Source organism: Acipenser ruthenus, chromosome 24, assembly GCF_902713425.1.
Source record: "Acipenser ruthenus chromosome 24, fAciRut3.2 maternal haplotype, whole genome shotgun sequence".
In the NCBI taxonomy this organism is placed as follows: Eukaryota; Metazoa; Chordata; class Actinopteri; order Acipenseriformes; family Acipenseridae; genus Acipenser; species Acipenser ruthenus.
The window spans coordinates 14109931-14125839 of NC_081212.1; the positions used below are offsets into that span (position 1 = coordinate 14109931).

The window sequence follows — 15909 nt, forward strand, 5'->3', positions numbered from 1 at the left end:
AATGTATTGCTCATTAGGGGAAGCAGCTGATTGGTTACTGACAGGAAAGAAGGCCCTGGAGGGTGAGGAAAAGTTCTCTGCACAGATGAAATGACCCAGAAAGTGCAAGCCAGTCTAAAGGCAGGGCTTGCAAACAGAGATTACTTTAACCTAGTGTAGTACCAGATATCCTGTGAAAACATGTGTTTCTTTCACAACTGCACATTTGAGATGTAACGAGAGCCCTGTGTTTCTCACAAATACGAAAGTATTTTGTTATCCCAAGGAACAATACTACTCAAACAATCAACAAACCTATCTGCTCACTATTTAAAATGTATATGACATTATGTACAGTATGTGTCCAATGAGCTATTGATGTAAAAGTTAGACTGTTGCATTTTCATTGTGCATCAGTATATATATATACACACACACACATATATATATATATATATATATATATATATATATATATATATATATACTGTATATACACTGATGCAATATTTATTCCTACATTGATTAATTAAAGTACTGTATATGTATTTGTATGTTTTCAATCAATTTATGTTTGTTTAGTAAGAAAATAAATACATAAATATGAATAGCTTAATAAATATGAGGGCATATTAAATAATATTAATGTGTTCTCTGTACACATTACATTCTGTAAAAATATAGCTATGAACAATAGACTTAAACAACACAGTAATAAAATCAAATGAATACCTAGCAGGCTTTTTTTTTAAGTCTATCTTACATGTAATACATAACAAATCATGTTGATGCACTGTAGGCTTCACATTGTAGGGTGCATAGATAATAAAATATTATTTCAAATTGAAACTACATTTTTTCAACATATTTTCTTTTACCTCTGTCTCATATTTGTATCCCTACCTCCAGCAGTAAGTAAGCTCCTTCACCTGCTGTCAATAGAATAAATACAGTGTGCCCCACAATGGTAGGGTAGTGTAAATATATATATTTTTATTTTATCTTAATGTATCTTTATAGAAGGGCATGGGCAGTATTTACTGTAAATAAGCAGTTGATTAAAAATAGTGGGGGGCTGTACGTTACCGTTACTGCCACTAATGAGAAATTATGGTAACTACTATGGTGCAAGGACTGTTTATGTCAAAATGTTTAAAATAAAGCGGATAATGTTTATTAACACTAGAACGACCAAGGCGGTCATTTTTGGAATTTAAATTTAAATTGCGGTGCGTTTGTTTAAGATACAGAGCTCTGCTTTCCTGACTTTTCTAAATATATGTACTAATTACCCGGACAAAGAAAGAATCGCGTAGCTGCAAAAATTGGCGAGATAAAATACTGTCATACCTATTCCGACCAGGTGCAGTCAAACTGACCACTACATATAAAACATTATAACAATGAAATGTTGTGGTATTATTCATGTTTATCAGTCATGACTTGCAGCCATATTGAGTCTGCATCAGTCGGCATTCCTTAAGTGAGCAGTCTGTTGACATTGCTATTGTTTCAATGAGCCTCTGATAGCCCATCAATCAGCCTTGACAGCTCACGGAGCCAGACTGACTGTCTGCACTGGTTACTATAAGTCACACGTTTTTCTAAGAAATTCATTGTTACCTCAATACACATTGCAAATGGATCGCTGAAGAGACGCAGGACAGCAAAGCAGGGTTTGGAATACTGCAAATTTTGCCAAACAAGATTCTGACCCAGCAAAGATGGACAATGTGATAAGTGCACTGCATATTTAGAAAAATAGTATCTGTGTGATTTGTGCCAGCACTTAGACTTTGTAAACAATTGTAAATGAAGCCCATTCTGTTCAAATGTTTATTTATTCATGTAATTTTGATTATAGTATGTCTGTATATAAACGCATCGCTTCAGTTACATATATGCACGTTGTTATGTAGGCATTATAAACCCATTTATTAAACAAAAAAGACACTTATTTACATCGTTTCAGTTGTACTGTTTTGCATGTACATTATATACCTGTATATACACACACATTTATTTTCAAATATTAGTTTATTTCAGTTTTTACAGTTTTTTTGAAGTTGCGCTTTATGTCATATGCCTGTATATAAACACATTTCTGTTCAAATGTCCATTTTATTTACAATGTTTCGGTTGTGTAGATGCTTTATATGACGTTCCTGAATACAACTATGACTTATATTCAATTGTTTGTCCTTTCATTATAATATTTATGTTGTTTTTAATATGCCGGGCAAAATGACCGGTCATGGTTGTTCTAGGTGTGAAGGGTAAACATGGTCGTTCTCGTGTTAAAAAATATGTAGTTTAAACATGTATACTATACTATTATTGATATAAATCTATTTGAGTTGTTTTATTAATATTTATGAATGGGTGTGCATGACTGAGACAATTTATGGAACTAATTTGTTAGGTACAAATACAGTAGTTTAATGGTTTTATATTTTTGTAATAATGCTGTGTAATTAATGTAATTATTAAGTAATTATTTTAGTATTACTTGGCAACTTAGTAACTGTTTTGCCATGTAAGTAATGGCTAACAAGGTCAGCTGTCAATTCCAGGGCACATTCACAATAGAGAGGTTACACAAGGTCTACCTCTGAGTAAAGTGTACAGGCCTGGACCTGGACAGGGAGAGGTACAGACAGATCTGTGTCACAGCAGTGGACCATGGCAGTGTTACTGGAGAAGGCTGAATATCAGATGATCACTATTTCATCTCTTTTTCTCTGTCTCTCCCCCCTCTCCCTGCTCCTCCTACCCCCACTGTCACCTCTCGCCGTAACCTCCGCTCTCTCTCGCCCTCTGTCCTTGCCTCCACTGCTCTCTCTCACCTCCCTCCTATCGACTCCTTCTCACAACTCTCCGTAGACTCTGCTACCTCCACCCTCTTCTCCTCACTCACCTCCTCCCTCGACTCCCTCTGTCCCCTCACCTCCCGTCCTGCTCGCCCCTCCCCTCCCCATCCCTGGCTCTCCTCTGCACTCCGCTCGGCAAGAATCACACTGCGATCTGCTGAAAAGAAATGGAAGAGAACCAAACTCCCTGCTGCCCTAGACCTTTACCGCACTCTCCTCTCCTCCTCCTCTACTCTCTCCTCTGCTAAATGTGCTTATTTCCAATCTGTAATCCAAGCCTCCACTAACAACCCACGTAAACTATTCTCTACCTTCTCCTCCCTCCTTAACCCTCCCCCCTCCTCCTCCCTTCTCTATCTCCCCTGATGACTTTGCCTCCTTCTTCTCTTCTAAAATTTCAGATATCCGCAAACTCTTTAACACCTCTCCCTCCCCCGCACCCCCTCCCGCTCCAACTCCTACACCCACTGCAACCCCTACTAACTCACCCTCCTTCTCCACCTTCTTGCCCCTCTCAGACTCTGACCTCTCCTCCCTGCTCCAGGGTCACAAACCCACCACGTGTGCCTTGGACCCCCTCCCCACTCACCTCTTTCAAGCTGCTGCTCCTGCTCTACTCCCCTTCATCTCCTCCCTCCTCAACACCTCTCTACTTTCTGGTATCTTCCCCTCTGCCTTCAAAAAAGCCTCGATCACTCCCCTCCTCAAAAAACCTACCCTCGACCCCACCTCCCTCCAGAGCTACCGTCCTGTCTCCCTCCTACCCTTCCTCTCCAAAACCCTCGAGTGGACTGTACACCGCCAGCTCTCTGCTTTCCTGTCCAACCACTCTCTGCTTGACCCTCTCCAATCTGGCTTCCGCTCTGCTCACTCTACTGAAACCGCCCTCCTGTCTGTCACCAACTCACTTAAATGTGCCCGAGCTGCCTCTCTCTCCTCTGTCCTAATTCTCCTCGACCTCTCTGCTGCCTTTGACACTGTTGATCACTCTATTCTACTATCATCTCTTGCTGACCTGGGGATCTCTGGCACTGCTCTGGCCTGGTTCTCCTCCTACCTCTCCAACCGCACTTACCAGGTAACCTGGCGTGGAGCAACCTCCACACCTCACCCTCTCTTAACTGGAGTCCCCCAAGGGTCAGTCTTGGGTCCTCTCCTGTTCTCTCTCTACACCCGCTCCCTGGGCCCCCTCATCGCATCCTATGGTTTCTCATACCATTTCTATGCTGATGATGCTCAGATTTTCCTCTCCTTCCCCACCTCTGACTCCACCATCTCCTCCCGTATCTCTACCTGTCTGTCTGCTATTTCCTCCTGGATGCACTCGCATCACCTCAAACTCAACCTCTCTAAATCTGACCTCCTTTTCTTTCCCTCCTCCTCCCCCTCCTCTGATCTCTCCATCTCTGTTCCTCTGGAATCTACCACACTCTCTCCCTCTTCCTCAGCTAAGAACCTTGGAGTCACCCTGGACCCCTGCCTCTCTTATTCCCAGCACATCTCCACTCTGGCACGCACTTGCCGATTCTTCCTGAGCAACATCCGAAGAATCCGACCCTTCCTCACCAACTATGCTACCCAGCTCCTGGTCCAGACCCTGGTACTCTCCCGCCTAGACTACTGCAACTCCCTCCTGGCTGGCCTCCCTGCGTCCGCCACCCGTCCGCTCCAGCTCATCCAGAACTCTGCTGCCCGCCTAGTGTTCTCTCTGCCTCGCTTCGCCCACGCTACTCCACTACTCCGCTCGCTCCACTGGCTCCCGATCACCGCTCGCATCCAGTTCAAGACTCTTGTACTAGCCTACAGATGCCTTGACCAGTCTGCACCCAGCTACCTCCAGACCCTCATCTCTCCCTACACCCCCACTCGACCTCTCCGCTCCGCCTGCACTAGAAGACTAGCTCTACCACCGCTACGCTCCCCTGCCTCCAAAGCCCGCTCCTTCTCCACCCTTGCTCCGCAGTGGTGGAATGACCTTCCTACAGATGTCAGGACTGCCCAGTCCCTGACCACATTCCGGCGCCTCCTTAAGACTCACCTCTTCAAAGAGCACCTGTAGAACTCCTCTGTTTGTATCCTGGGACACTATCACCCTTCATGTTAATGTGCTTTATTTTGCTCTTATCAGCCCCTATTTTACTGCATTTAATCCTGTACTTCAGAATACTGTAATCTGCCAAGTTTTTAACCTGTAGTACTTTGTATTTAATCACATCCTGATGTAACTATCACTATTTAATCATATCCTGATGTAACTATCACTATTACCTGCTGTATTATTGAATTGTGGTTTGTCAAACTTGTACTTTACTTGAACAAAAATTATTGTATTTCTTGCTCTTATTGTATTACTTGTATTGTAACACTTGAAATGTATTTGCTTACGATTGTAAGTCGCCCTGGATAAGGGCGTCTGCTAAGAAATAAATAATAATAATAATAATATCAGCTCGGTCTGGTACTCACCGGCATGGTCTGGCCTCCATGCAGGTTGTTGATGGCAGTCTGTGCTTCTGCGTGGCAGGAGAACTTCACAAAGGAACAACCTGCACAGCGAGACAAGAAAACCAAGCCTGTAACAAAACCGGACATTTCTTAAGCATGCCCATGTAAAGATGGACTTGTCATGGACAAGCACCTCAGGCCATTGAATTAAATGAAAAGGAAGAGTCTGGATATTGAAACAAGAACCTCACAGACGTCTTACCATTCCAGTGACTACTGTCGCTCCACAGTCAAGAGCTTTAGCACAGGTCTTATACTGATGTTAGTACAGCAGCTGCCAGGATTACAAACGCCCTTCGAAATCATTTTTTACAAATAAAAAATATGTTTTTAAAACAAATTTGAACAGTTTTCAAACATGGTGTTTATGATTTCCATTACACGAGAGTAGATGTTAAAACTTCATGCTGATTTGAACTCGGCTCTCGCCAAGATAAGCACCAACTAAGACGTAGCTTTACAGTAAACTAATGTGATCCATATGTGTCTCCATCCATTTACGTTTCCTTCCATATGATGATGTAGATATCCTTCTGTCTGGTGTTAATGGCTGAAGTGTAATGCTGGCTCCAGGGATCAGCTTATTTTGCCTCCCTGGCGCATCAGCACACACAACGGCTGCGATGCTGGCTCCGGGGATCAACCAAAGTGCGGCCTCCCCAGCGCATCAGCATGACAACCGTCTGGATTGAGCTAAGTAGGGTACATCTCTGGGGTTTTCAAGTGGGCACCTTCCATCCTCAGTGTTTCGTCGACTAGCCCACGACACCTCAAGAGGGCTCGACGGTGATTCTGGCGTCCCAGCATCACCCCCCTCCGTCCCCCACTCAACTCAGCCCAGCTTACTTACCTGTCCCCAGCCAGAATCTTTCCGTCTCAACCACAGCCAGTTGCTGCTCCTCTCTGCTGCTTCAGATAAGTTCTTCACTGTGCGACGCAACTCTTGGCCACTGAATCCGACGTCTCTGAGAAACCGGGTTGTAGAGTGTGCCACAAATCCTCGACAACCCACTTCCACTGGGTAAACCCGAACTCTCCATCCTCGCTGGTCCGCTTCAGTGGCTAGTTGAGCATACCGCAGTTTCTTCCTCTCATACGCCTCATCTACAGCATCCTCCCATGGCACTGTTAACTCTACCAGGTGAACAAGGCGTGCTGATCCAGACCACAAGACAATATCTGGTCGAAGGTTAGTGGTGGCAATCTCAGGTTGAAAAATAAGCCGTTGACCACCATCTGCCAGCATATTCCAGTCTCTAGCAGCTTCCAGTTGTCCTGGGCGAGGATTGGTTTTAACACCTTTTCTTGGTGGTTGCTCTCCTGGGCGGAGGAATGTTGTCTTTTGTGTGTAATGTTTTGATGGAACAGGTGGCAACTTATTGGTCATGTTACGCTTGTCTTCCAATGCTAAGGCCAAACATCGCAGCACCTGGTCATGACGCCAAGTAAACCGTCCTTGGCTAAGAGCCACCTTACATCCTGTCAAAATGTGCCTTAATGTTGCAGGTGTTGAACACAAAGGACATGAGGGATCCTCTCCTACCCAGAGGTTTAGGTTCTGTGGTGATGGGAGAACATCATATGTTGACCTGATGAGGAAACTGATCCTGCTCTGTTCCATTGACCATAGGTCTTGCCAGCCAATCTTGCGTTGTTCCACACTCTCCCATCTCATCCATTCTCCCTGTTTGGCCTGGGAAATGGCCTTTATACACCTCATCCTCTCCTCCTGCTTTTGCACCTCGTTGACTACCAGCTTCCTCCTTTGAGCTGGGGCCGCCTTGTGCCGTGTAGGAGGAGTTGAACTGAAACCAAGACCCCCTCTTCCATGCTGAACTTGCCCCATGATATCACCAATTCGAAGGGCAGCCTTTGCATCTTCCACAGCTTTCTTTGCCGCCCACTTTCTTCCAGTTTTCAACACAGGTGCTGCCTCCCTTACGCATTTATCGCGTGACTCTACTAATGTCATTTCCAGTCTGACCTTGGCGCACTTAAACTCCTCGGTTAGAGCAGAGACTGGTAGCTGCAGTATTCCTTTACCATAAAGTCCCACTCTGCTGAGGCAGCGTGGAACTCCCAACCATTTCCTGATGTATGAACTGATTAAAGCTTCCAGCTTCTCTACTGTTGTCAAAGAAACCTCGTACACAGTCAGTGGCCACAGCAACCTCGGCAGTAGACCAAACTGAAATCACCAGAGTTTTAGTTTACCTGGTAGAGCGCAGCTGTCTATGCTCTTCAACCCTTCCACTGCTTGTTGTCTAACTTCTCCCACACGAACTGTGTCCTTTAGATCCCCGTCGTACCATCTCCCAAGACTCTTCACTGGCTTCTCAGACACTGTTGGTATTGCCTCACCATTAATGAAGAATGTTTTATCTACTACTTTGCCTTTAATTATAGAGATGCTCCTTGATTTAGTGGGCTTGAATTGCATTCATGCCCATTCAATGTTATTGGTTAATTTGCCCAATAATCGATTAGTGCAGGCTACTGTTGTAGTCATGGTTGTCATGTCATCCATGTATGCTCGAATTGGTGGTAGTCGCATTCCAGAAGCCAAGCGCTCTCCTCCTACTACCCATTTTGATGCCCTAATGATTACTTCCATTGCCATGGTAAAAGCCAGTGGAGAAATGGTGCATCCTGCCATTATTCCAACCTCTAGGCATTGCCATGTAGTGCTGAATTCTGAAGTTGAAAAACTGAATTGTAAATCTCCAAAATAGGCTTTCACTAAATTTGTTATTGTCATCGGTACACTGAAAAAATCAAATGCTGCCCAAAGTAGTTCATGTGGCACTGAACCATATGCATTAGCCAAATCCAGGAATGTCACATGGAGCTCCTTCCTCTCCTTTTTAGCTGATTGAATTTGTTGCCAGATCACATTGATGTGTTCTAAGCAACCTGGGAAACCTGGAATGCCCGCTTTTTGTATTGAAGTGTCAATGAAGCAGTTCTTTAATAGGTAAGCTGACAATCTCTGAGCAATAATGCTGAAGAAAATCTTGCCTTCTACGTTTAATAGGGAAATGGGACGAAACTGACTGATGCTTGTAGAATCTTTTTCTTTAGGTATAAAGACTCCACCTGCTCGGCGCCATGCTCTTGGTACAACCTGTTTTTCCCATGCCACTTTCATCAATTTCCACAGAATTCGTAGAACTCCTGAAGCACTCTTGTACACTCTGTACGGAACTCCATTAGGCCCTGGAGATGATGAAGCCCTTGCTTTTTTCACAGCTTGCTCTATTTCTTTCCACTTAGGTGCACAGTCCTCCATTTGGTATTCTGGTGGATTGATAGGTGGGATGTCTGACGGAATTGACATAGGCTCCTGCCTTTTTGAATCTGTATGTGTTTCCTCCAAATATCTCTCCAGCTCAACCTTAGATGCTTTTAGTGTGCCATTCTTCTCACTGGTGAATAACTTCTTTACAAATTTGAATGGGTCTTTATAAAAGTTAGCTCTCGCACGCTCCTTCTTTTTGTAGCGTTTCCGTAGGCGCTCAGCTCTGCGCAATGTTGCAAGCTTATCTTTTATGACCCTTTGTAAGAGATTGAGTCCCTCCTTCTGACTTTGTTCTGCTCTTCTCCATTGGTTCCTCAGCTGTCTCCTTTCTCTAACTAAGCGTTCAATCTCCTGCTGCCGTCTAGACTTTCCAGGAATAGTTTGTACTTTTTCCTTCCTTTTTTCAACTCCAAACCTCTCACTTCCATGTGCGTAGATGATGTCCCCAAATTTATCCAGCTTCTTTTCAACTGTTCCACTTAATCTTTCCAATGCAACGCAGAGATCTGTGTTTACTGTGTCCCATGCAGTTTTCTCACAAGCTCTTGGCCATTTAACTCCAGGCTTGTGCCCGTTGAGGTTCTTTTCTCTCTTATGCTGGTTTGTCTGACCGGGTTCACAAGGATCATTAGGTTCATCACTAACTGTGTCCATGCAAGTCCTCCTCACATCTATGACAGGGGTGCTGATATCCTGCGAACTGTGGTTTGCTTCCTGTCGCTGGATTTCATTCGACTGACTTGACTGACTTCGTAAGAAGTATTGATCAATGCGAGGCCCTTGTCCCTTCTCCCTGAAGCATTTCATTCTCCCTTGATGAATCTTCAAACCCCTGACCGTTGTCGCCTTGCTCCAGCCGCAGACACAAACCTGGAGTTCCATGTCTTTGTTAACTGCAGATCTTGAACTAGTCTTTTGTGAAGTACTCTCCATACTCATATCCGTTTCCGTTCCTAAGTCGTTAACCGTGTTGTCCAACGTTGAGTCATCTTCCGCCCCCGCTCTCGCAGACTCTAGGGGTATTTTTCTCTTTAATTTCTTAGAAGCCTTGGGCGGGTGTCTCCAGCATCCTGTAAACACAGAGCTGGATACTGCCGACAAGGGTAGCTAACCCTTACCAGCCCCAATGGGGTCTCTTTCCTCCTGTCAGCTGTCTCTCCAGGCTGTCACAAGGTCTTTCCCTTGTTGCCAGCTGCACTATTCACAGCAGTCACTGGACGTATCCAGATCTTCATGATTTCCATTACACGAGAGTAGATGTTAAAACTTCATGCTGATTTGAACTCGGCTCTCGCCAAGATAAGCACCAACTAAGACGTAGCTTTACAGTAAACTAATGTGATCCATATGTGTCTCCATCCATTTATGTTTCCTTCCATATGATGATGTAGATATCCTTCTGTCTGGTGTTAATGGCTGAAGTGTAATGCTGGCTCCAGGGATCAGCTTATTTTGCCTCCCTGGCGCATCAGCACACACAACGGCTGCGATGCTGGCTCCGGGGATCAACCAAAGTGCGGCCTCCCCAGCGCATCAGCATGACAACCGTCTGGATTGAGCTAAGTAGGGTACATCTCTGGGGTTTTCAAGTGGGCACCTTCCATCCTCAGTGTTTCGTCGACTAGCCCACGACACCTCAAGAGGGCTCGACGGTGATTCTGGCGTCCCAGCATCACCCCCCTCCGTCCCCCACTCAACTCAGCCCAGCTTACTTACCTGTCCCCAGCCAGAATCTTTCCGTCTCAACCACAGCCAGTTGCTGCTCCTCTCTGCTGCTTCAGATAAGTTCTTCACTGTGCGACGCAACTCTTGGCCACTGAATCCGACGTCTCTGAGAAACCGGGTTGTAGAGTGTGCCACAAATCCTCGACAACCCACTTCCACTGGGTAAACCCGAACTCTCCATCCTCGCTGTTCCGCTTCAGTGGCTAGTTGAGCATACCGCAGTTTCTTCCTCTCATACGCCTCATCTACAGCATCCTCCCATGGCACTGTTAAATGTAATTTGTGATTCATCTGTTCCCTGCTCTGTGATTTATTTCCAGTTATTTCACTCCTGATTCTCTCTCTGGCTGTCTTTCAAAGTGACTGTACAGTATGACTCACCCTGCACACCATGAGGACATGCCTTGACCAGGTGAGCTCATCAGGGACCCTTCTTTTGTAATTTCTATATGTCAATAACTTGTTTGGGGAATGTAACACAAAAGCCTGTAGTGCAATAAGCAAGCCTCTGAAGCAAAGGGACAGTAAAAAGTAGTTTCCTCCAAATAAACATTATACACAGTAAAGAAAATACGAAAGAGTGGTGAAAAGGAAACTTTTTATTAAAATGCATTTAAATCTTGAAACAATGGGGAATTCAAACAGGAATAAAAAGGATCCCTCATTCAGCAGCCATGATTCAAGCCTGACATTTTAACATCCACCCAAATCAGTCAGCCCCCCTCTGCACATCCCCTGCACATCAATTATATGAACACCAAACACTGTCATTGCTTTACTTTCCAGAATAATAGAGCCACCTTGTTGCAAATTGCTCGAAATGAAATCCTGAATGAATGATGACAATGAAATTACACATACAATTAACAACGGTTATTCATTTTCAGAGGAACAAAATGTGAATAAGTGACTCTTTTATTCCGTGCCCCAAAGAGCCCAGTGGTTCTGTGTCTGGTATGCTATTTCTCATTTACACTCATCTGCTTCCCCGTCTCCCTTGCTCAGAATCAACCTTGAGTTCAGGAGTCTTATCAGAAGCCATTTTTGCTGGTAGTTAGTAAGCATGTCAATCAATGATCTGAGCAGAAATGACCAGAGAAACAAACCTTTAATAAGCACCAGTGTGCTAAATCAACAATCACATATACTGGTGTACTGGACCTTGTTCACAATGTATAAATATATGAAGCCAGACGTCTGTTTAGAACCGTATTTCATTAACAGAAAACACACTTTTTTAGATTGGTTTTTATTTGATTTTATTGTCACATGTGCCTGTGTGTTTGTGGGTGTATTGCAGGTCTAGGTGTACTGTCCACTGCAAGTCAGCTTGACTGACAGCCCACAGCATTATTCATGAAGTCCCAATCTTCCACATCAGCTCAGAGAGTTTAAAGTATTTCAACACTCAATTAGAGACACCTCAAACTGTATTAAAGATCTCCTGATAGATTCTGACCTGCGTCTGCTGACATGGCATGCAATGCACTAGGTGAACTGAGCACTGCTGAAGATAAATGAGTCCCAGGTTTCTTTAGCTCCTGATACAGTTATGATATCTAATGAACCTCCCCATGTGAAATAAGCCTTTGCAATAATGACATTAGTGTCAGGGCACTGGTAAAACTATCCATTTCTATCCATTTTGTAAGGTTTTATATAAATTATACTCATTTTTATGTAGCCCTTTAAATGGTAAAGAAGATGAGAAATCATTGAGGCTCTCTCACCCAGCAAAAGGTGCCTGCTTATCTTGGGATCAGGCTACAGACCGGTTCTTTTGTGGTTCAAAGAGCCCCTTTGATCTCGGGAGGGTGACCCTTGTTTACAAAGTGTAATTTCTACTTTAGAGGATTTTGAGCACAGGTGTGAACCACGATCAAACCCAGCTAAAACCAGTTCTCACACACACAGCTTCGGCTCCAGGTGTCGGCTGGACCGCACCAAAGAAGGGGACTGGCTTTGTTCTGTATATAACTGTAGACTTGTATTTCAGGACTATCTCTCTCTATCTCTCTCTCTCTCTCTCTCTCTGGGATAGAGGGGTGTAAAGGAGTGGGATAGAGGAGTCAAAAGGAGTGGGATAGAGGGGTGATCAGGAGTGGGATAGAGGGGTGATCAGGAGTGGGGTAGAGGGGTGATCAGGAGTGGGATAGAGGGGTGATCAGGATTGGAAGGTGGGGAGCGGTTGAAAAGGTAGGGGAGTTTTAAAAAAATAAAAAAAGGAAAAGAAAGATATTGAAAAATACATTTTATTTTGGCAAAGCTTTGTGATTTTGTTAATACTTCAATCACTCAACTGTGCAATTCATTCTTCTCTTTTACTAAAGGCGCAGGTAACAGATATCGATGCAGCACAGAAACCAGGACCCGAGGATTAATTGGAAATGACATGGAGACTGAGGACTGAGTGTAGAAGAGATCACTGGGATCCTTTAAGAGTTCTTTTGAGATAAATCAACCATATGAGCATTGAATAGCAGAATAGCCTGCTCTTGTTTGTACTTTTTCTTATGAGTCTTATGATTGATACTTAAAGAAGACAACAATCAATTTGCAGGGCCTGCTTAATGCAACCATGTTCAATGTATTCTTTGCTTCTAGCCGGGCTGGACGGAGATCTCCACGCGGAGGGAAATCACAGCAGATGAAACAGGTGTCACTCATACCTGACGTTTCCTATTGGTGCTTCTGGATACCATCATCTTCCAATGAAGAACCCCAATTGGAAAAAGAACAAGCCTAGATATTGCCACAGTGTTCACCTTCCTTTTCCATACAGAATGTGTTATTTATCACTGTGCCAGCTTTCACTTCCCCCTTACTGCTGTGTGATCTGATTTATCATAAGGTGCTGCTGGCAGTGTTTAATAAGGCAGTAAAGAGTGTCTGCTGACCCTTGCTGGCAGTGTTTAATAAGGCTGGTAAAGAGTGTCTGCTGACCTTTGCTGGCAGTGTTTAATAAGGCTGGTAAAGAGTGTCTGCTGACCCTTGCTGGCAGTGTTTAATAAGGCTGGTAAAGAGTGTCTGCTGACCCTTGCTGGCAGTGTTTAATAAGGCTGGTAAAGAGTGTCTGCTGACCCTTGCTGGCAGTGTTTAATAAGGTAGTAAAGAGTGTCTGTTGACCCTTGCTGGCAGTGTTTAATAAGGTAGTAAAGAGTGTCTGTTGACCCTTGCTGGCAGTGTTTAATAAGGCTGGTAAAGAGTATCTGCTGACCCTTGCTGGCAGTGTTTAATAAGGCTGGTAAAGAGTGTCTGCTGACCCTTGCTGGCAGTGTTTAATAAGGTAGTAAAGAGTGTCTGCTGACCCTTGCTAGCCCCGTCAGGCCCCCTCAGGATGGTGCACTCTTCGATCTGACCGAAGGCCTCAAACAGTCTCCGCACGTCCTCCTCGCTCTGCTGCTTCCCCAGCATGCCCACAAACAGCTTCCTGTCTTCTAAAAAAAACAACAGAGACACATCTTACGAGACAAAGTCACAAAGCAACAGGAAATTCTTCCTCCAGAATAATCGAGTGTGCTGTTTAACGTAAAAGAAGTGGTTGATTTAAAAAAAAGATTCATTTAGCTCTGGAACCCGAACACACAGCAACTCACAGACATGACAACGCACACAGATGCATCCAAACACACAGACCCATACACACACATGTATAGAAACCACTCTTAAAGTTACATTTGGCAGGTATTTGTATAAATATTAGACTCTTAAAGAGTAAGTTGCTTCAAACGTCATTTAAATTATAAGTGTTTCTGGATTCTGTTGCTCGAATGTTTAGATAATGACATCTTTCTCTAAATCTGCCTTTACCTGGCTTTGAGCTGCGACCAGCTGGTCTGAAGAATCATACAGTAAGTACCAGGAAAGAATAGCCTTCCTCTTTCAAACTATGTGACAATGTGAACTTTCAGCTCTGCCAGCCCTCTCTACTCTGTCTATATAAATATATAGCAGGCAGTGCTGGCACTTATGATTATGGTCCTCCAGGCAAGCTCAGAGCAGCTCAATACCAGGCAAAGAGAATAAGAGAACACAGGACAATAACGTCATACTGGAGCTACAGAACCCTAATAAGTGAAATATAAAGAAAGCAATTCAGATGACATATTAACCTACTTACTCATTAAAGCCTCACAATACTAAATTACAAACTGCTTGAGTTTCTAGCGTGCTTTACTTTCAGTATCAGCACAGTTTGCTTGAGTTTCTAGCATGCTTTACTCTCAGTATCAGCATGGTTTGTTTGAGTTTCTAGTGTGCTTTACTCTCAGTATCAGCACGGTTTGTTTGAGTTTCTAGTGTGCTTTACTCTCAGTATCAGCATGGTTTGCTTGAGTTTCTAGCATGCTTTACTTTCAGTATCAGCATGGTTTGTTTGAGTTTCTAGCATGCTTTACTCTCAGTATCAGCACGGTTTGCTTGAGTTTCTAGCATGCTTTACTCTCAGTATCAGCACGGTTTGTTTGAGTTTCTAGTGTGCTTTATTCTCAGTATCAGCATGGTTTGCTTGAGTTTCTAGCATGCTTTACTCTCAGTATCAGCATGGTTTGTTTGAGTTTCTAGTGTGCTTTACTCTCAGTATCAGCATGGTTTGTTTGAGTTTCTAGTGTGCTTTACTCTCAGTATCAGCATGGTTTGTTTGAGTTTCTAGTGTGCTTTACTCTCAGTATCAGCACAGTTTGTTTGAGTTTCTAGTGTGCTTTACTCTCAGTATCAGCATGGTTTGTTTGAGTTTCTAGTGTGCTTTACTCTCAGTATCAGCACGGTTTGCTTGAGTTTCTAGCGTGCTTTACTCTCAGTATCAGCACGGTTTGTTTGAGTTTCTAGCATGCTTTACTCTGAGTATCAACATGGTTTGCTTGAGTTTCTAGCATGCTTTACTCTCAGTATCAGCACGGTTTGTTTGAGTTTCTAGTGTGCTTTACTCTCAGTATCAGCATGGTTTGTTTGAGTTTCTAGTGTGCTTTACTCTCAGTATCAGCACGGTTTGCTTGAGTTTCTAGCATGCTTTACTCTCAGTATCAGCATGATTTGTTTGAGTTTCTAGTGTGCTTTACTCTCAGTATCAGCATGGTTTGCTTGAGTTTCTAGTGTGCTTTACTCTCAGTATCAGCACGGTTTGTTTGAGTTTCTAGCATGCTTTACTCTCAGTATCAGCACGGTTTGTTTGAGTTTCTAGCATGCTTTACTCTCAGTATCAGCATGGTTTGCTTGAGTTTCTAGCATGCTTTACTCTCAGTATCAGCACGGTTTGTTTGAGTTTCTAGCATGCTTTACTCTCAGTATCAGCACGGTTTGTTTGAGTTTCTAGTGTGCTTTACTCTCAGTATCAGCACGGTTTGCTTGAGTTTCTAACGTGCTTCACTCTCAGTATCAGCATGGTTTGTTTGAGTTTCTAGTGTGCTTTACTCTCAGTATCAGCACGGTTTGCTTGAGTTTCTAGCATGCTTTACTCTCAGTATCAGCACGGTTTGCATCACCTGCTCCATGGATTCCGTTTTTCCCCAAACAGGGACATCAGTCACGTTCTTC

The 15909-nt window shown here is 43.8% G+C and overlaps 1 protein-coding gene across 6 annotated transcripts in view; it reads right to left on the reverse strand.

Annotated features, from left to right (window-relative positions):
* The window catches only part of LOC117429103 (CUGBP Elav-like family member 4), a 252645-nt gene that overhangs the window by 47755 nt on the left and 188981 nt on the right, over positions 1-15909 (reverse strand). For all 6 annotated transcript variants that reach the window (XM_058998406.1, XM_058998405.1, XM_034048291.3 and 3 more), the window contains 2 exons: positions 13686-13814; positions 5316-5395 (listed from right to left, as the gene is read on the reverse strand). In XM_058998406.1, the coding sequence (XP_058854389.1) occupies positions 5316-5395; positions 13686-13814 (209 nt within the window). The remainder of the gene's footprint in view (positions 1-5315; positions 5396-13685; positions 13815-15909) is intronic.